Raw genomic sequence first — 21,811 nt, forward strand, 5'->3', positions numbered from 1 at the left:
CATCTCTTTGATGCGTATGAGTACTTCAAACGCAGGTGCCAACAGGATGGTGCTAGACTCTTTTCAGTGGTGCCCAGCAACAGGATGAGATGCAATGGCCATAAATTAAAACAAAAAAGTTCCACCTAAACATGAGGAAGAACTTTACATTGAGGGTGGCAGTGCACTGGAACGGGCTGCGCAGGGAAGTCATGGAGTCTCCCTCTCCTGATACATTGAACACCCACCTGGATGTGTTCTTGTGGCAGGGGTTTGGACCAGGGGATCTCCTGAGGTCCTTTCCAACCCTAACGATTCTTTGATTTTGTAAAACGGAGTAGATATAACTTGCACATAACAGACATGGCACGTTTCAGATAAAAACACTACAAAGTAAATTTTACTTTCTATTTGCCAGAGCAGACAACGCACACCAGAAAGGCTGAAGGCTTCCGAGTTTTGTTTCATGTCCCTGACACTTCGGGCGTGGGGTCAGTGTAACCACCAGCTCTCCTGCACACCAGCACCCGGTACCGAGGTGACGCGGCCGGGTCCGCTCCAGCTCGACACTCCCAGCCCTGGGTGTCCGAGTCACCCGCTCCCGGCCGGCCCCGAGTGCCCCGCTGGCTGCCCCAGCAGCAGCCCCGCCGGTAAGGGCGGGCGCCCTCTCCGGGCGGGGCCGGGGCCGGGGCGGGCCGAGCGCCGTCGCCGGCCGGGGCGGCGCCGCCAGAGGAGGGTCCCGGCGGGTCCCGGTGCTCCCTGCCCCGCCTCCGCCGCCCCGCCCGGCCCGGCCCGGCCCGGCCCGTCGCGGTCCCCCCGCGCCCGCACGGACGGTCCGGCGGGCCCGTGGCCGCCATTGGCTCACGGCGCCATCCGGGCACTCGGCGCGGCGCCGCCGCTCGGCCCCATCGTCCCAATATGGCGGAGGTGAGCGGGCAGAGCGGGCCGGGCGCGGGGCTCGCCCGGTGCCCCGCGGAGCCCCGCGCCCGCAGCGCCCCCGTGCCGCCCCGGCACCCCCGGGAGGCGCCCCCGCGGCGGCGCGGCGGGACTGACGGGGCGGCGGGGCCGGGGCGGCGGAGCCTGCGCGACCAGGCCGCGGGGCGGGCGCGGTGCCGGTGCGCGGCCCGCGGGCGGCGGAGGGGCCGCGGGACGGGCCGGCGGTGTCGCCGCTGCGGCGCGGGCCACGGAGAACCGCCCGGAGGGAGGGAGAAGGAGCGAGCCCCGGGCTGGGAGCGGGGGAGGAGGCAGCGGCCGGTCCGGTTCGTGTCACGTCTCGCCCGGCCGGGGCCGGAGGGAGCGGGAGCGGCGGCCGGGCCTGGCGCGGCCCCTGGGGGGGCCTTATGCCAGGGGAGGCGGAGGGACGGAGAGCGGCAGGCGGGAGCGAGGGAAGGAGGGATGGGCGAGGGTGAGCGGGATGGAGCGGCCAACAGGGCGGGACGCTGGGGCTGAGGCTGGAGGGGAGCGGGGGAAAGCGGGGCGGCGGGGAAACGGGGCAGCTCCGACGGCTGCGTGAAATGAAGAGCCCTGCTTGCTGCCGGGCCGCAGGGAGCCCGCTCTCATCTCGCTCTCTTTTCCCTGCAGGCTTCCTTTGGGAGTTCGAGCCCAGGTTCGTCCTCGCCCACCTCCTGCATCGGCACCCGGCTTGTCGCCCGCACGCCGCTCTCTCCTTGCTGCTCCTTCCCAAATTTATCCCCTCGTAGCTTTCCTAAGGCTTCGTGTGCACGCTGTTAACCGCCTGCCAGGTTTTTAAGAGGAGATGCGCGCTGCGGAATCCTTCACTTAAGTCCAGTTGCAGTTAGAAATTGACTGCTCAGAACCAAAAATGAAATCAAAGTTTTTAGCACTTTTAATACAGCATCTCAGTAAAACCATATGGCCTGGAGAGAGACAGCTTCTCTTGCTGCTGCTAAGAACAGGCTTGTCTAAATTTTTGACTTCTTGGTAGTAAAAGAAAATGTTTAAAATCAGAACAACAAGTAATTTTTATGGCTGTAACTAAATACTGTTAAGGTTCTTTGGAACACATTATATCCAACCAAGCATCGTTAACATCAGCCAAACTACTCTCAAACATTTGGGGAACATATTTGCTTCTATGCAAATGCATTCTGCAGTGTTTGTCATAATCTTTAACTACTATGGAACTTCTTGAACTTGTATTTTTCAGTATAGTTTTAAATATTTTAAATGGAGTATTGAACATTCAGAACTACAGGAGAAGTGGAACTTTTTAATGTAAAATCTGTGGAACAGAACTTCCCCTTGAGTTAAATGGAAAACTAGTTAGAAAAGCAATTACTATCAATAATCTTGAGCACACTGTTATAAATACATGTTACATTAAGGCAGTTGATGCTTTTTTAGAGCTTGAGCAGGATGTGATGGCCAACAGCAGGAGAATTAAACACATAATATTGTTATTGGAACTGTAGTAGCATTGACGGCATTGATTTCTGAAGGTTTTATGAGACCATAATATGAATAGCATGTGAAAAAACACTTTTGGCCTGAGTGTTTCTCTGCAGTATGATAGTACAAACTCTGACTTTACTTTGCTTGCTTTGTCTTAAGCAAGCTAAACAAAGTTCAATTACCTGCATGTACAGAATGAACATTTACCATAAATGATGAAAAATTGCATTCTGTAAGGTTCAGAAGTGTTGGTATATACAGCTGTCTCTTTCAAGGCTGAAAGCAGTGCAGAGAGGAATACTGTAGTATTTTTTGAAGAGGGTTGAAAATTTGTAGCTATTTCCTTCAACACTTTTGAAGAAGTTCCTTGATAGAAATAATTCTTGATAAACCTTTTCATTGATGCTTGAAAGCTAAGGATTGCAACAGAGGACTAGTATGTAAGGGGAAACCAGAAGTAAAAGAGGATTTTCCTAATCTGTCTTTTTTCTCCAACCTGAAAGCCGTAAAAAAGTGAACATTAAAGAGCAAAGCAACCCTGTAATTTGGTAATTCTTTGCTGTAGAACACTGACTACTGGTGAAGAATATTTTCATCTTCAAAACTTGTTGAATCTAATGATAATCCTTGAAATTACAAAGTGCATTTAAAATAATAGTACTTTTTTGATGACTTCTGAGTATCATCTTCAGTAATGAAAAAGTGTCTGTTGGACCACAGACCTGTTACACTGTCTTGTTAATTAATATGTTCCATTAGAAGCATTTTGTTATTTTCGGTGTATTTTCCATAATATTTCTTGAAACTCTGCTGTGCTTTTTCTTCTAGATCAAGTACTACAGATTAATTTTATTTGAAGATCCATTTGTCAGGCTAAAGCAATTGGAAGCGAGTCTCACTTTATTTTGCTGTTAGTAGGATGTGAATTCATAACCTAAGTTACCTGTTTGCCAGTGAAAAACTATGCTTGTTACCATATAAATCACATCAATAAAATCAGAGTCTATAGATCACAGTCTTCCAGCTTCTGATATCTTGTGATGTGTGTGCTTTGTATCTTAATGATGATTTCAAGGGTGTTTTGAGCAAACTTTTATTCAGTATAATATTAGTTTGGGATTGTACTTCCTGAAACTTTGTTTTACTTGTTTAGGTGCTTCTCCCTAGTATTCTGTTTGTAGAAAGAGAGAAAACTGTAATTTTATTATTATGCTTAAATTATGCTTATTACTTAAAAATATGAAAAGGGAAGGTCAGCTAAAGCAGCTGAATTTGTGAAGTACTTACAAATTTGTTACTCCACTGAGAGCTGTCACCCTGTTGGTAAAAGAATTCATGCAACTTTTTTTACTGGGATTTAATTTCGTATGATGGTATAGGGAAAAAATTTCTCAAATTAAGGTTTTTTTTTGATAGTTGGCTCTTTATCATCTGAGGATCATGACTTTGACCCATCTGCTGAAATGCTGGTACACGATTATGATGATGAGCGAACTCTCGAAGAGGAGGAAATGATGGAAGAAAGCAAAAATTTCAGCTCTGAAATTGAAGATTTAGAAAAGGTAAGAGTGACTCTGTCCCTTGTGAAATATATATTGTAACTTTTCTAGTGAAAAAAACATTCAACCTGTCCTCCAGTTTGTATTGTATAGTGCTGTTTTCTGCAAAAATACTTTTGCAGCTTATTTCCAAGAAAGTCAGGTTAGGATGTAGATGTAGCAGTGTATCCTCACAGAAAAGGCTGAACTTACCTTCTCAAAGGTATTAGTACTCTTTTTTTTTTTTTTTTTTTTTTTTTTTTTAATTTAGTACCACATTTGCTTTGGTAGAGAAATCATTGACGCAGGTTTTAGAGTCCTGTCATCTAAGATCACTTGTATGTTGAAACTGTACAATATACGTACTATTAAAGTGACATCTAGCTGCATTTCATTATGTTGGTCAGGTTTTACTTTTCCAATATGCAGACAAGCAATCCTGGTTTAGGCATGATGGGTCACAATAATTTGCTATATAAATGATATTTCTGTGTCTTAGTTTCATCAGTGTAGCATTCAGTGGATGTACAAAATGATCAGTGTGCTCTTTGGCTTTTCCTGTTCCCTTTTATCTTCTTCATAAGAAGTTTTTCATATTTACACCTCTTGTTCATCCATGGCAGTGCATCACCCATTCTCAATGCCTGCTGAGTGCTGAACACCCACAAATCGGTGCTCTTTGCATTACTGTTTGGTGACCCACTTACACCACTCAGCATAACTGCAGGTTTTGGTCAACAGACTTCCAAAAAACTAATTTTTAGCATCAAATACAAGGCTGTGTTTATGTAGTCCATGTAAAAACAGATTTTCTAAATGTGGAGTCGACAGTGCTTATACTCCTGTTTCTTTTTGTTTTGTTGTTTTTTTTTTTTTTTTTTGCCTTACTGCCTTTACAATTACATTTTTGCTGATTGAGCTTGCTGTTATAGTAGTGAAGGAGTTTGCCAGCTCTGATGGTTAAAGTGGAGTTGTTACTCCACAAAGTTCTCTTACTGCTTCTATGATAGAAGAAAGAAGAACTGAGAGACACACGTCTTAAACACTTTATTACTTTAGTTCCTGATCCTGGAAAGACTTGGACATGAGTTTCCATTTACCCATTGTGAAAAGTCTTCACAGGACTAAGACCTTGCCTGACTAAAGAAAAAAAAGCAATTTAATCAGTGTATGAGTTCAACAGTAAATTTTTAGAGTTATAACTTTCAAAGGTATAAATATTTGAAAATATTTTTAATACTTTGATATCTTGAACCAGGTAACTGCAAAAAAACTTCACTGTTTTTTGTTTTATTAATTGTATTAGGATGTAAGTATGATGATAATTACTAGAATGACTTGATCAAAAGCTATTGGAAAAGACAAGTTGAAAATCAAGCCTTTCTCTTGATTTTTGCTTTCTCTTCACTATCTTTCTTCTGTTACCTTGTCAATGGTTGATATAAAATACATTGTGCAGGAGATGAAAGGAAGGGCTTTAAAGTTGCTATATTGGTTTACTTTGTGGGGGTTTTCACGTGTGCAGCTGTAGCTATGTAGGAATAAAGTCTTCAGGGTTTTCTGTACTTCTCTTCAAGAAATATTGACAAATCATGTTCTACATCAGACAGGGAGCAGATTTTTAATACTTACTCTTTAGTTTCATCCAGTAAAATGTTTTCCCCATTAGCTTGACAGGACTTCACTATACGCCAAGAGACATGTTTATGAATTGCTGTTATGATAGAATCACCGTATCTTAAACCTTTAATCATTCCTGCTTTCAATTGAGTTTTTCTTTGGTTTTTATTTCTGTTCTTCAGAATATGTCTTACCTTCTTATGCCTGACCTGTTTACAAATGATTGGCTGTAGTGTTGAAATGTTGTAATTCTTCTTGTATTAGGAAGGAAACATGCCACTGGAAGATTTACTAGCATTCTATGGCTATGAACCCACAATTCCAGTTATGCCTGGTTCCAGTGCGAATAGCTCTCCAAGTGAACTTGCGGATGAACTTCCGGATATGACTCTAGATAAAGTAAGTCCAGAACCATTTTTACCTGAATTGTTTAAAAGCAGAAATCCCAGTGGCCTTAAATTATGTGTCATTATCTCTTGATGTTACAAAATACGTCTCTTATTATATTTGATACATATTCTCTGGGATCCTACCTTTTCATGGATATTGGGCATCTAGTTCTAATAATGACAGTTTCAAATGTATAGCAACTTCAGTGTTACTATATTAGTACAAAAAAAAAATAAGGATGTCAACAGTTCTTCTAAAACACATGCAAAGAACGTTTAAGTATGAGGTTTGTTAGTTGTTTTGGGGTTTTTTTTTTAGTTAAGAAGTGGGATTTTTCGATAATATATGCGATGTCCAGAAATAACTTTGACTTCCACCACATATCAAGTACCAAAATGGTATGAAAATAACTTGAAAATGCACTCTTGATTGCTTTGTAATTCTATTTTCAAATGCATATCATTTAGGAAGGTCTCAGCTTTGAGGAATGAGAGAGAGGTTGTTTTATGTGCAGTGACTATATGTGTTGCATTGCTGATATAAAAACCTGAAACTTCAGCTTTTGTGGTTTGCAAGTTAACTTTAAATTCTGAGATTGTATTCTGATTTTTGCTACAAAGCACATGCAGCTTGTAGTTGAGCTTAGAAAGTATGCAAGTAGTAAGTATATGTCTTTTATTTTTCCTGTATGATGTAATGGTAAACTCCACAGAAAGAAGGGTATAGTGATGGCTCTGCACATCTGATTCTCATTAGGATTCACGATTGTGTTGAGGCTACAAAAATGTAGTTGGCTTGTTGTCTAATACAGTTCTTTCCCTTCCAAATCTCAGTCAGAGGGGTTCAAACATGTCTGCTAGTGGACGCAGTGTGCTTTTTCTTTCTTAATACCATTTCTTTAACCTACAAAAACATCAGATTTTTTTGTGTTTTGGAAAGTTGTCTATTATTTGGAACTGTTCCTCTCAGCAGAAGTCTACAAAAAACCTGGCTGGGTTTTTTTTGTTTGGTTGGCTTTTTCCCCACAGTTTAGGGGGCAGTAGGCTTCTAAAGCTTCAGTATATCTGTGATGCAAAGAATGACAGAATACTAAATATGTGAGGCAGTTTCCATTGGTGTTTTTTACAGCAAGCAATTGGAGGAACATCTGGGGTTGATGCTTACAAAAGTTAGTTCTTGTGCATCGGTTTTGATAGGAGACGGGGGGGAATGAACCGCTATGTTTGACTCTGAAATGAATGCTTATATTCTTAGAGTTAGTAGGGGCAAACTAGGTTTTTAATTAAGGGAGTATGGTCAGCTAAATTTTCTTATGGTAAGGTAACTCATTTTCATTAATGAGGTTTACAGTTGGCTGAATCTAAATGCTTACCAGTCTATAGTCACTCTGAGGTTTTATTTTTTTATTTTAATGATACAGGAGGAAATCGCTAAAGACCTCTTGTCGGGTGATGATGAAGAAACACAGTCCTCTGCTGATGACTTGACACCATCAGTTACTTCACATGAGGCTACTGACTTCTTTCCTCGGCCATTAAGATGTAGGAAACCTGATTTTGTAATAGTACTCAAAAAAGTCATAGCATTAAATATAGCTTCATATCTTAAAACACCAAAATTGAGGAGTACTGCTCACTGTACCAGGAGTTGAGAAACAGTGCTTTGCAGGATGTTGTACATGAACATTGCCTTTGGGTTGGTATTATTGATTACTTAAAAGACTAATATTTGGTTCTGTGCTCAAAGCACAAGTAAAATTAATTTCTCTATAAATACAGTGACTTCATAATCAGTAGTTAGTACAGTATTGAGGAACACCCATCATGATTTTCAATATGTTAGTGAATTATATGAATATGTAACCCATTCTTTTAAATTAGTGTTTCTCTACTAAAATTTTTGCTGCTGCTTTTAAGCCAGTGACTTCTTCGTGCAGCCTGTGGATGTGAACTGGGACGCAGTGTCTTTGTGATTATTTCCCTTCACACATTCAACACTTTTCCATAGGACTTCATGGGGTGAGCCAAAGTAGTTTTATATGGGATGGGGCCTGTAAACCCATGACCACCAAAATTTCACTATCCATGGAGCTATGATGGGAAAGATCTGAGAACCAGTGGTTCGGTTATCCAACCTGGATGAGATATTCCTGATTGCCTCTTGATCTCATTTGTTCACTGGTGTCCTAGAGTTAGAGCAGTGTGGAAGACTTTTATCACAGTTTTAATTTGGCAAGTATCTTAAGGTATTCCATGGGGGATTTCATTCCTCTAGAAGAGGGGGGGATAAAGGGAAAGTGCTGCCTTAGTAACCAGCAGTCATAGCCCTTTGCATGCTGCTGTCTGATAAATGCAAGACATTTGTATTGAAAGAGAGATACAAAAAACTTAAAAATTATAATGCCCCTTTTTCAGTTAAACAAACTTCAAAACATGCTGGCACTTGCGAACTGTTAAGAAATACGACATTTTAAATGTGGCAGCTTCCTACAAAAAAGTTCTCAGCTCCTCATCTGTACTGAGGATTAAGAAGCAGTCGTCTTTGTTCTCAGCTGTCATGGTTTTCTTTAAAAATGTTACTTTGTTAGAACATTAAGCCAGACATTTTAAAATCAAATATCCACCATTTCAGGGAAGGAGATGTCAGTTCTCTGTGCTTTTGGCAGTCCCATCTTTTTTCTGGTCTCTGTCCATCTCCCAGATTCTAAGATAACATAAGTTTTAAGATATGCATATCTAATACATAACATAGACTGTTTTGCTAAGTTTACATTAATTGGGCAAAATAATTGCCTGTGATTGTCTAGGCATATTGTTCCATTCATTCAGGTTAGCAATCCTTGCTTGCTACTTGTAAAACCAAAGAGAGAGACTGGTGATTTTAGTAATGACTACAGAAGAAGAGCCTCAATCCATGCAGTCTTGGCTATTGCCTCTGATGTTCATGACGTTTTAGTTGTGATGAAGTTGATATTTCAGCCCAGTTTATTTTTTTTTCTGATGTTGGAGAATACAAAATAGCTGTAATCATGTCAGAACTGTAGATTTCATTCTGCTGGGGATTATACAACTGTAAAAACAGAACTGGTTCAGAACCCAATACCATAGCGTTCCAGATTCTAAAATATGAGTTACTCTGTGGAGTAACGTATTTGCGCTGTTTGGAGGGCTCTGCTGTATTTCTTCCTAAGGGAAGGGAAAAAAAAAAGATTAAAGAGGAATAAGCTGTCTTTTGCTATCTTTTACTTATTCCATTTTGTGTGTCTCTCCTGTATCTTCATTGCGTGCTAAGGCAGCCTGGTTTAAAGGAATGTTTTGAATGCCCATTAAAACTTCTGATGAAAGGTTTTAGTAGGTAATAAAGGCATGCCTTCAACTTTACTCTCTTTATGATTAACCTGAGGCTATGTCATAGCCCTGGAAGTTTTCTGGTTTTTCTCTAGATATAAACTTTTATTGAGAAAATCAACAAAAAAAAATTGTCTCATTTCCATTTGACTGTTGGAAGTACAGTAGATTGTGTCATTTGCAATGATGAGAAATGTTTCAGTTCTGCAGTATACAAGTATCAGTGCATTCTGACTTCATTCTAGTTTGGTTTTTTTGATAAAAATGTGGATCAATAGACACAATAAGTGTCTCCCTGAGTAAGAGCAGGTGCTCCTTACAGAAGTAAATGATATCTTGTAGTTCTGTGCTTGAACAGAAAATTTTTCGTAGCTAAAAGCAAACTTTTTTGTGTCTGAAGCAAACACCACTTACGATGGAGATAAGGAATCTGATGGTGAAGATGTGGAGGCAGACAATGGTAATTCATCTGAAGATTTGAGAAAGGTAATAATTATATTTTTTAAAAGTTAAAACTTTGGTGTTAAGAAAAATCCATTAAGATTTTTAGTATGTATCTAAAATAGCACCTTCATTCAGGAATTATGTCACGTGCCAGGTTAATGACATTTTTTAATACTTCCATACACAAAATATTGTTAATAACTTTCTCTCTTCATTTTTATTACATTTTCAGGAAATAATGGTTGGTTCACAATACCAGGCTGAAATTCCAGCTTACCTTGGCAGATGCAGAGATGATGAAAAGGGTAAGTTCTTCTTTTACTTCTTATTTTATGTTTATACATAGCACTTGATGGAAAAATGTTATTTAAATTTGTAAGGTCAATTCAATTCCCTAGCTAAAGTCTCAGAGACCATTAAAAATAAAGGCACTAGAAAATGGAAGTAGCACAACTATATACTTAAATCTCAGAAATGTGTCCCTTCAACTTGGAGAGGACATTCTTAAGACAAAAGGAGGGTTAATTCTGAAGTATCCAGTAGTGTTAGGAGGCAACCAACTGTAGGTCAAGAAGGGAGTCTGTCATTGGAGAATCATAGCTAGTCTATGAGCATGTAACTTAATTTACACTGAAGATGTTCAAAACAGCCTTTTTTCTTGGTTGTTTTTTTTGGCAGGTAAAATCATGTGAGTTACAAAATTAATATGGAAAACAAAGCAATAAGCTATTTTAAATTTCCTTGTGTAGGTCCTGATATACTGTCTCCTGTGCAAATTTAGGTTAAAAACTGCAGTTGTGCTAGAGTGGAAAAAAGAGCTTTATTTAGTTGAGTTTTATTTTGTTTCTTTAGAAACCAGCATATAGTAGTGGAATTAAAAAGGCAAATAATGCAAAAAAATTTGCCCATAGGTGGAAAAGCTATGAAATTAAGAAATGGGTGTAGGGCGATATAATAATAAATGAAGGGCATTCTGGGTTTTTTTCTGTAAATTTTTGATATTCTCTAAGGTGCTTGTGTTCTGTTACTGTAACATTTAATGGGAATATTATTTGAGTGAATTGTATTGAGTCTTTTCAACATCGCCGCCTGCTCTTTTGAGGAGAAGTCCTTTACAATAGAGAAGAAGAATGTTTGGTAGGGATGGAGCTGGAAGTGTTAGGAAGCGAACATCTCCTGTGTTGCTTAAGATCTAGGAGAGCCTCCAATTTTTTAAGATTCAAGCATGATGCTAATGGGTTCCAAGAAATGGAGGAGTAAGGACTGGATTTATGTGGGTGATTCTTTTACTATTTCCACATCTTGACTTCTCCTCAGCCATGAACTAAGGAAGTGCTAATAACCAGAGGATGACCAAGGAGGGGTTAATCTGATAATTTTCTCTGTAATGAACTGGTAGTAGAGAGAACCAGTGAAAGTCTGATAGCATGGCTGAGAGCAAAGGGGTAGCTCCCAGCTGAGAGGGCTCAAGGAGCATCTTTTGAGTCATGGACTCCAGCAAAAAGCACTGTGTGGTCTTGGTTGATAAACAAAGCTGAAGGGGAGTGTCAGCAGCACTCTGAAAGGTTGGGCTTGGTTGTAGGGGTGGAGGATTCTATGAAAGCCTTTTCTGTACTCCCTGAAAAGCTAGTGATGGCAAACAGGGGCTTACATTTGTGCTATGTAGTCCCAGCTACCAGAATTGTGCTAGAAAGCAGTTTTGCTCTCCTATAAATTTTACACTTGTAACATGTCTGTCTGAAAGCTTTCCATGTTGTTAAGCTGTAAAAGAAGTTTCAGAGGTGTCATTCTATTCCTCATCTTAGCCTAATGTTGTTTCCTGCAGTTTTAGGAGAGCTTTGAGCATCTCCTTCTTTTCTGCTGTAACAGCCATTATGACTCTGTGTTTGAATTAAGTAACTCAAATTCTCTATTGCCAAGAGATTACATGAAGATGTGCAGTGGTAATCACATCTGTTGATCAGAGGAAAGGATTTACAGTTTGATCTACTATTGAAACATATGCACAGACTGACAAAGGTTCAGGTCAACTCTTTTGCACTTTAGATATATCACCCTTGAAATTAACTGAGAGTTGCAGACATCATTTCAGTGTATTGTGGAGGACAGTACACCCTAATCACTTCAAAGCATTCAACATACCAAGTTCTCAACAGCATTCAGTTGCTAATGAATGGAAAAACAAATCACCACATTGCCATATAATATTTTATAGGTTTTGGCAAATTTTAGTTGAAAATTACTAAATAGCCGAAGTGATCTGCAATTTAAAAGTGGTGTGATTTGATTACTTCTTTTTTACTGGTCTTTGTATTTGTGAAATAGCTTTTAATGCTACAGCCTTAAAAATGTTATAATTGGCATTAATGGATTTCTGTTTTATCAGTTTATGAAAATGAAGACCATTTACTTTGGAAACCCGATGTGATCTCAGAAAGTAAAGTTAAAGAATACCTTTTTGAAATCTCCTTAAGAACAGGAAATGAAAAAATGATTGGCAGAATTCCTGAAGGACTGCATACACGGGACAATGAACAAGTAGGTTTTATATCCTGTTCCATTTGTGACACAGCACTTGGTAATTAACATGTGGTCTCTTTCTCTGCCTTGCATTATAAAGGCACCACTACTCAATTTCTTCATTCCTTAGTCGGGTATTATTGGGTCAAGATCTTACTTAAAATTTTTAAGCACATGCTTAAAAATCTTGAGTATTTGAATGTTGGCAGTGTTGTGATCTGTGATGTTTCTGATTGTCATACTGTTGACAAATCCAGCCTTTTTAATAATTGCATATAATGTTTTACATTTTTTTTTAATTAAATCTTGCCTCAACTTTCGGGTGGTTTGGGTTGTTACTTTTAAATTTTCATCATGTGTAAAGATAGATCCTCTTTTTTTTTTTTTTTTTTTTTTTTTTTCATTAGATATGTTTACTGGAACACTGATTTTGGAGGTCCGTATTGGATATTAGAAAACTATGACTCTTTCTAAAGACTTTTCCTATTTTATAGGCTCTGTATGAACTTCTTAAAAGTAGCCATAATGTTAAAGAAGCAATTGAGAGATACTGCTCAAATGGAAAGGCATCTCAGGGTAAGAGAATATACCTGGTTTGTCAGTAAAGTGTGTTTCCAAAAAAAAAAGATTCCATGGAAAATCCTTGAGTAGGAATCAGATTATCAAGCACATCCCTGTCATGATGACTTTAGCACAAATTAGATATAATCTTACAGTCAGCCAGCTGGAAGTTCTGCTGCAGAAGTTTGCAGTTGGTAGAAAGGCTGAGGGGGTTGCTTTTGACCTTCCTTTCTTTCCTCCACCGCTGTTGTAACAATGAAACAGGTTGAGGAGAGGGGTGGGGAGAGATGCGGTTCTGCTGCCATAAAGCAGTTCTCACCCACTGTGTAGTATCTCTTTGCGATTATGATTGATTACAGTCTGATGACATTTGTACCAAAATCAGGAGGACATAGCTGGGTACATAAATAAGCCCCACTCCATTCCTCGCTGTGCTAACATTTGTGTTGTGCCAATCCTAAATGGATTCTATTGTACAGTTCCATAGGGCATGGAGAGCTTTGCTTGAGTCTCCTTGGAAAATGGGCTTCCATCTTGTTTGTCCCTATTATTTATTAATCCCTTAAATGAAAACCAGAGTCTGTCATTTAAAAAAGATGGTTCTTTGTTCTTTATTTTTGGCTGGATCACGTTAAGTATAGTCTCAGTCAGTTTGTCCTGTACGGCTGCCTGACCTAGGCTCAGTGCTGACACCTTTTACACCTTTTCCAGGAGTCCACTACCTCACCAGGGGGTTTATAAGGTCAGGTAGGATGTTGTATGTTCTGGGGAGTCTGTTTCATGCTGGATCCCTCCACTTGCTTTGTCAGGTTGGAATTGTCCTTTTGATGACAGTTCACCCCATCCTGTTTCTCAACTGTGATTTACAGTGCCGTGCACCAAGGCTGGCACTCAGGCTGGTAGCTGGCTCCTGGGTCAGACATGGCCTAGGCTCCTGAGTGCCTTAGAGGGTGTGGGCCTAGCGCTGTTCCTGTGGTTTGCACAGCAGGGCTGAGCTCTCTCAGGCTTCCTTTGCTCCTGTTTCCAACAACCACTGTTCTTTGTATCCTGTGTAACAAGAAATACTGAGAAAAATTATCACACTTCCCACCTCAGTGATATTATCAAACACTATTTTTTGATGACAAACTTACTAAGAACAATAAACCTTTCAAATAACCTTTGCCCTCAAGGATGAAAGATTTCAGAAATCAAGCTCTTCTAGATGATTCTTTGTAAAGAAGAACGTTAGATTTCAGGTAGGATAGCTTCTCAGTAGGGGAAATAACATGAATCTACATAACTGAATTCTTTTTTTTTTTTTTTAAATGCATTTGGATATTCGTCCATTAGGAACAAAAATTTTATTCTTTGTCAGAGGTTAGTGAGTGAAATCAAGTTTCTCATGCTACTTTTATAATTGTCTAGAAGAGATGACAGCATGGACAGAAGAAGAATGCAGAAGCTTTGAAAATGCACTTCTGATGTATGGAAAAGACTTTCATCTCATACAGAAGAACAAGGTTAGTATTTTACAGTTAAATGGAAGAGTTGGTAAATGGTATGATACTGAAACTACGCGAAGGCAATCTCTTTGTCAGAAGCCGTACAAAAAAGGGAAAAAGAAGCATATTAAAATAAATTTGGCATTTTTGAACTAATTTTTCCTTTCCCTGCATTAATGTTTCCAAATGTCATTGGAAATATTAGGCATTGCAAGATGGGTCAATATATTATCTCTGAAATCAACTTATGTTAACATTACTTGTATTTATGCATGTGCATTACAATTCAACTTAAATTCGTGCCTTTCCTGAAAGGGAATAGTATTTCTATACCATGGCTGTAGGAGGGGAGAATGCATGTTTGCCTAATTTATTTTGCCACCAGGAAGGTGCAAGTTTACAGAATCAGGCTGAACTCTGTGTTTTCATAAAGTGTAGTCATCCATAATACTTACTCTCTTTTCTGAGCCAAAAAGGAGTTCTAATCTTGGTCTGGATTGCTTCTGATTGACTCTTCTGTGCCTGAAGAATAGGGCTTTTAAAAATTTTTTGTTGTCAAAAAAGAGCAGTTGACAATATCAGTGTTTCCAAATTTCCTGTATACCTCCTTTATGCTTTTGATACTACATTGAAGGGGTTTTTTCTTTAGGAGTCTGCTTGTTTTTATTGCATTTCAGGTAAACTTTATAGGGTTGTGGTTGCTCTTCAACAACTGTCTGCTGGTCTTGCCCACTACCTGGTTTAACCTATCCTAAGTAATTTGGGTGGTTCAGATTTTAAATGGACTTCACAAATAAAAATTAATGCATCAGAGATTAAAATATATTTTCCAACATGGAACAAAACGCATGTGTCACTATGGACCAGAATTTGTCTAAGAAATCTCCTGGGTTTTTTTCCCAGGTAAAAGGCCAGAAAGTTTAGGGAAGGTTCTGGGATCCAGCATAAGGTAATGTCGCTTGAGTACAGCAGGTATCAGCTAGAAAAGATTTAAGAGGGTGGAGGAGCTTAACGAGATGTGTTTCTTTATCACTGCACTGCAAAGCTTTGTTAACTGGGACTTTATGCATTAGCATGTGGACACCTGTTAATTTCCTCCCCTGCCTGGTATGTCTGTGCCTAAACTAGCAAGGTTTACTACTGCACCCAAGGCATTTTGGATTTGCCACTGATGTTTCTATATGTTTGAGAAAGCTCAAATATATTTTACTGCCAGATTGTATTGGATAGAGTTGTATATTATAGTTGGAACTGTGGGTGATGTGATGATGATGTGAAGTATTTCTGCATCAAAAAGTGAGTATAAAGAGAAATAATGACTTTTTCTCCAAGAATCTGACTTCACATAGCAACCTCCATTTTGGGGAAAGAGACAAACAGTTAACATAGATCAAAATGAGTCTTTTCAGTCCTTTATACCTTCTCAACAAGACCACAGTTTTATTTTGTTTAAGCAATTGCTGTCGTGATTTGACAGCTCTCTGTTGCAAGAGCCTACATGGTTCTGGGCTTTCCCCAAAGGAATACGTACCCACAGTCTTCTGTGCTTCACTTCTCTTAGGTCATTAATTTGCTCAGCTTTTGCCATCCTAAGGGAGGGTATACCTTACAGTTTAAAAAATGTTTTTATATATATAAGTACTTCAGATGTAGATAGAGTTTCAATCTAGTTTGAAAAAAAATCTAATAACATGTAGAGTAGAACAAATGTAATACTTGAAACAGTAGGGCTGTTTGAAGTCTGCAAAAGTTTGTTCCAGAACGATTAAAACTAACAATATTGCAGGATTGGGAACTGGGAAGATGACAAGTCTTTGCATTAATCTTATAAATTATTCTTGTTGCCCTTCAGGTAAGAACCAGAACAGTTGCTGAGTGTGTGGCTTTCTACTACATGTGGAAGAAGTCAGAACGTTATGATTACTTTGCTCAGCAAACAAGATTTGGAAAGAAGAAATATAACCATCATCCAGGAGTTACGTAAGTAAAATGTTCTTGGAATGGGTTTTCTGTTGCAAATCAGAAATGTAGAAGACATCCCCCCCACCCCTCTTATGTCATTGCAGTGTAAAGCTTCAGTGTCTATGGCAACTGAAATTAAACCTATCATCATTTATAGCTTTTGTTTTCCAGTTATATAATACCTGATGGATGCAATATTCTTTTAGGGACTACATGGATCGTTTGGTAGATGAAGCAGAATCCCTTGGTGGAGCAGTGCATTCTTCAGCCTTAACATCTAATAGTCGAACAGAAAGCATTCCTGATCAACAGCTAAGCATTCTGAACTCTATCACTGCCAATGAGTTGACAGGTAAATCAAGAAAAAAAAATATCTTGGTTGGAACTACACAAACAACTATTTCATTTGCATTTGTGTTCATCTGTTTTCCAGCACTGACCAACAGTGTAGCTACAGTCTGCCACACTTCAGACGTGAACTGCCTGGATGACGCCTTCCCTCCCATGGACAGCTTACCCCGAGCACCAGTTAATCATGTGCCTGTTGGAACAGAAGAATTACTTAACTTGCCTAGCAATGGTGAAAGTGATTGTTTTAATTTATTTGAGACTGGTTTTTATCATTCAGAGCTAAACCAAATGAACATGTGCAGTGAGGAGGCAGAAAGACCTGCGAAGAGACTGAAAATGGGGATTGCTGTCCCAGAATCTTTCATGAATGATGTCTCTGTAAATAACCTTGGTGTGGACTTCGAAAACCACACACACCACATTACCAGTGCCAAAATGGCTGTTTCAGTGGCTGACTTCAGCAGTCTATCTTCAAATGAGACAAATGGTTTTATCAGTACCCACACTCTCCACCAACATGCTGCCCTTCACTCAGAATGACTGTGGAAACTTAAACAGTGGGTACTTCATGCAGTAGTAGTAAACTTGATGGGTGCTATCAGGTTTGCTTAGTCTTTCACTGGAAGTTTGAACTTTATGACATCAGTGATGTCTTTGTATGTATAGAACTATATCTTGATTTATCAAGAGTAATTTCTTTTTTCAGTCCATAAATGTGGAAATGTCATAGGATGTGTGGCAGAGTTTGGGACTAAGAGAACTCTGTGGTGCAGCTTTAAGCTCTGCTTCAGTTTTTTTTCTAAAGCCTGTAGACGAAGGCCACCGTTTCAAAACCAGCACAGAAGTTCTGAACAGATTGGAGTGGCTTTTTTAGTCTAAGTTACTTTTGCCGTAATGGATGCAGTGGAGTAACAATGTTTACAGGTACCAATCCTGATCCCTGCTCAATGTAGCATTTTTTTTCCCCCCCTTATAAAGGCAGGGATGGGTTTCTTTACTTTAAACTGCACAAACATACAAGGATGTTTTTTAAATGGAACCTTCTCTCATGTGATACTAAACTAGAGCACTTCAGTTTACAAAACAGCAAATTCATGTTGGTGGAAGCTAGCACAAGGGACTTAAGATGAGTAAAGTGAAGATCTACACTTGAATGCTGTTGCAAAATTAAAGGTCATGGCTACCTTACACAGAAGTAATCATGCTGCCATAGATGTCTGTGTACTTTAAACTTAATTGGCTTAAACAGATAACTTTCAGGCTATGTTGTATTTGGATGGGGTTTGTCCACAATTTTGAAGAGTAATGCAATCGTGTACCTTACCTGTCCTAAGGCAGCTGATGTATAAAGCTACAGTCTGCACACCTTAGGATTTACCACTAAACAGTCTACGTTTGGAAGACATCTTAAGTTGTTTGGAGCACTGCAGTTCTAAGTGTTACAGTTCTGAGGAACTGTCTAGTTTATATAGTAATAGTAGAACCTTGAAGTACATGCTTGGAAGTTTTTATTTAGTGTGGATTGCATTTATTTTATTTGGCAAGCTGTTGGCTTCAAAATGGCACTTCACTTCCTTGGTCAAATAGGAAAGGATGAGTAAAAATGCATCCCATAAAAGCAAGTATTTAACTGCATTACTTTTTTTTTTTTTTTTTGAACCTTGAGTGCAATTTAGCCATCCAGGAAGTTTGTCTTGCAAACATTTGTTCCAGTTGCTGCAGGAACCAAGCATAGTGTTGGCATGTAATGTTGTAGCATACAACTTGCAGGGTGTTCTAATGAAAGCCTGAACCTCACTTCAGTAGGATTACCCCTTTCCCTCCATACTTTTTCTTTGCACTGTTTGTATTACAAATTTAATTGCCACTAATTTGTTTTCATTATTCAAGCAATTAAGTTTGCATTGTTGATATTTTTAATAGTTGCTTCAAGGTTGTGCTGAGTAATTAGAAAGTAGTGAGTTTAATATTTGAAAGGGAAGAGGGTATTTATTATGCATACTGTGAACTGCATTGACATCCTGATTTTCAGATGCAGTATATGGAGTTTTCTTTACAGCATTGTAATGAAGATTGCTTTGAAGTGTTTATGCAATAGCACATTTACCATATTAAAAACAAATTAGTTTAGCACAGTGGACAAAAGTAGATACAATTTTGTAATCAGTTCTTAACTTAAACATCTGAAATATTTAACTTTAGTAAGTACACAGTAAATAACGGGTAGCCTTGGCCCTGTGTTGTATTCTTGACATTTTTAGCCAAGTTCTCAGCTTCTTACTGCTGTGTTTTGTGCTGAACTTTGTACCTTGTTTCTTTTGTTTATGAATCAACCCATTTCAAGTAATTTTGTAGAATTCTGGCCATAATCTTCCATTGTTATACATTCAAGTTTATCTATGGGTTTACAGTGAGTGGCTGGTCTGTATAAAAATCATACAAAGATGACTGAATGCTTATACCAGTTGCACTTAAATGAACATGCCCATTTTCATTAGCTGATGCAGTAATATACTCAGTTTATCTATGCATTGCTGGGCTCTTAATGTAGGCAGAGACTTGTCTAAGGCTTGGGTTGTCAGCAAGTTGAATGGACACTTTAGTTATTTAATAAAGACTTTGACCAAAATTCAGAAAATGGTATGAGAGAAAAATAATTTCTGGGTAGTCTAATATAAATGCTGATCTTATTTAGCCTGTTGGCTAGCTAGCTGGTATCGTTTACTTTTAATTCCATGTTAAAATGAGGCAATAATTTGCAAGATTTCGTAAATATGTAAATGCTTCATATCTTTTTAGATATCTCTTTCAATATTTTCTGACTACTTCTGTGTATAGTAACATTTTTGTGCATGCTTGATGTGACATTCATAAGTTTGTACCACTATGACTTTATCCATGTAAAATAGCTATTTATTGAACTTTTCTTTAAAAAGCTGGACTTACTTTTTTCTCTCAGTTTAAACATTTAAATGGAGAACTTGTTACTGTTTATTAAAAGAATTGTGTTTTGAAAGTCAGCATGGAGATAACTGAATTGCAACCATATGAGGAAATTACAGTGCTTTGGCTATTACATGGTGAAGCACAATTCTTGTAACAAACTGTGATGAATTCTTTGTCCTTTGCCATGTGTTTTCTTCATACAAACAAACCAAAAAATCCATAATGGGCAATTGCAGTGTTGGTAAATGTATCCTTTTATGTACAGGGAATCTGAAGAGGGTAGCAGATTCATTTAGAAGTGTAACTGGTGCTGTGATTATAGCAATACCACAGTTGGTCACACGTCATCTTCCCATGCTAGGTTCTTAAGTGTTTAGTCTTCCTCTTGCAATGGTCAAACTGCTGAATTTACTTGAAGGATGTACAATACAATACTGTTTGAAAAATAAGAACTTGTGTACAATTAGGTCAATGAATTGTGCAATTGAAACTGAGAGTCAAAAATATAGGAAAACTTCAGTTCAAGTAGGACACAGTGATACTACTTAATTTTACCAAAGTCTCTAGTGAGTATTTCAACTTTGAATGTAAACTAATGGATAAACTGACCAACAGGGACACTATTGGCCCAGCATTACAAGCACATTGTCTACAGACAGGGATTTGAAATACAGTGATTTGTAAGATAATGACAAGGTTACTATTTTTATTATTCCTATTTTTCATTGAAAGAAGGAGGAAGATGCTATCAATTGTACAATAAAGTAGGAATGGTTATAGTCTTCCTAATAAAACAGAGATTCCAATTATTCTCAGTTCAAAGTAACTACCCTGTGCATAACAACAAATCAAGTGACAATCGGAACATGTTTTAGTATCAGATGTTCAAGAGGAAGTCGCTGTTGTTGCATTGGTTTTAATATTTGTACATAAACACTGATTTTTTTGAGCATTATTTTGTATTTGTTGTACTTTAATACCTGGTGTACAGTTCCAGAAATAAATGTCTGGAAACCTTTCTTTACTTGTAAAGCTCTTCATGCATCTGCACTGTGTTTGCTACTTCATTTCCAGAGATACGTAGCAGCAACTCTGAATGCACTTTAAGAACTCTGGGTACCACCAAAGCACATGCTACCACACACCTGATGGTGCACAGAGAGGTGAAAAATGCAGCATGCAGTGATGCAGGTAGCTACTGAGTAATGGCTTTCCACAGGCTTGAAACATTATGGCTAAAGTACAGCAAATCTCAGATTGGACTTAAATGTAGCTTCAAAGTAGCACATTGCAGCAGTGTCACCCAGTGTTCAGATTACACTGTAAACTGTGAGGAACACGTATCTGTTCTGTGTGGGAATAAAACTTGCCCAAATTCGTAAATCCATGTCAAACTGGATTACAGCTGTGAATACAAAAATTTTACTTGGCTTAGGCCTTAATGTTGAAATGCTTCTTGCCCTGATTCTCCTGTCCTTCAAGACAACAAGCCTTAATCTTGAACCCTGAAAAGCTGTAAGACCTTGCATATCAATTCTGTCAAATGCCAGATGGAGTTAGTGGAGTTCTTTCCTAGACCCAGCATGCTTGTTTTTACAGTGGCTGGCACAGTAAATCTTCAGGTAAGAAATTACTATTTTTTTAATTAGGAGTGCCAGCTGATACAATTCTGAACAGCAAAAGATGTGACTTGCCAAGTCATGAGCTTTGCTTCCCCTGATGAAGAGATACAAGGGTGTTTTTCTGATGATGGTCACTAAAATCTGCAAAACAAAATACCTATCCAAAACACTTCAGTTACAAGCTGCACCTCGCTTTTTTTTAGTTGTTTAGCATAATGATTGATGTTAGAATAAATTATAATGACTGACCCCATCTAGTTCTTGTTTTGATGCAACTGTTAGCCTTGCAGTGCTGTAGTCTTAAAAATTGTTCTAGTCTAGTATATTTTTATTTAATGTAAACTTCTCCCCTCAGTAACTTAACTTACATTTCCATTTATGTAGGAAACATTAGATTCTGCCACTGAAAAGGTAAGATGAAGTCCTTACGGTGCTTAGGCAACAAATAGCCAAGTCAGAGAATCGTAGAATATGCTGAGTTGGAAGGGACCCATCAGGATCATCGAAGTCCAGCTCTGGCCCTGCACGCAATATCCCAAGAGTTACACCATGTGCCTGAGAACGTTGTCCAAACATTTCTTGAACTCTGTCAGGCTTAGTGCTGTGACCACTGCCCTGGGGAGCCTGTCCCTGTG

General features: G+C 38.9%; 1 protein-coding gene across 2 annotated transcripts; it reads left to right on the forward strand.

The window, feature by feature from the left end:
- The first annotated feature begins 799 nt into the window (after nt 1–799).
- On the forward strand, nt 800–20,519 carry MIER3 (MIER family member 3). 2 transcript variants are annotated; one of them, XM_082301531.1, is made up of 13 exons: nt 800–906; nt 1,561–1,585; nt 3,808–3,953; nt 5,814–5,948; nt 7,360–7,480; nt 9,687–9,772; nt 9,963–10,035; nt 12,117–12,268; nt 12,745–12,826; nt 14,219–14,313; nt 16,148–16,275; nt 16,464–16,609; nt 16,691–20,519. In XM_082301531.1, exons 1-13 carry the CDS (start codon nt 898–900, stop codon nt 17,146–17,148), a joined length of 1,656 nt encoding a protein of 551 aa, XP_082157657.1. In that variant the 5' UTR covers nt 800–897; the 3' UTR covers nt 17,149–20,519. The 2 variants fall into 2 exon arrangements, with proteins under 2 accessions (XP_082157657.1, XP_082157658.1); XM_082301532.1 differs by having other exon boundaries at nt 14,222–14,313.
- Nucleotides 20,520–21,811: the final 1,292 nt, after the last annotated feature.

The sequence above is a fragment of the Coloeus monedula genome (genome assembly GCF_965178545.1).
Source record: "Coloeus monedula genome assembly, chromosome: Z".
NCBI lineage: Eukaryota > Metazoa > Chordata > Aves > Passeriformes > Corvidae > Coloeus > Coloeus monedula.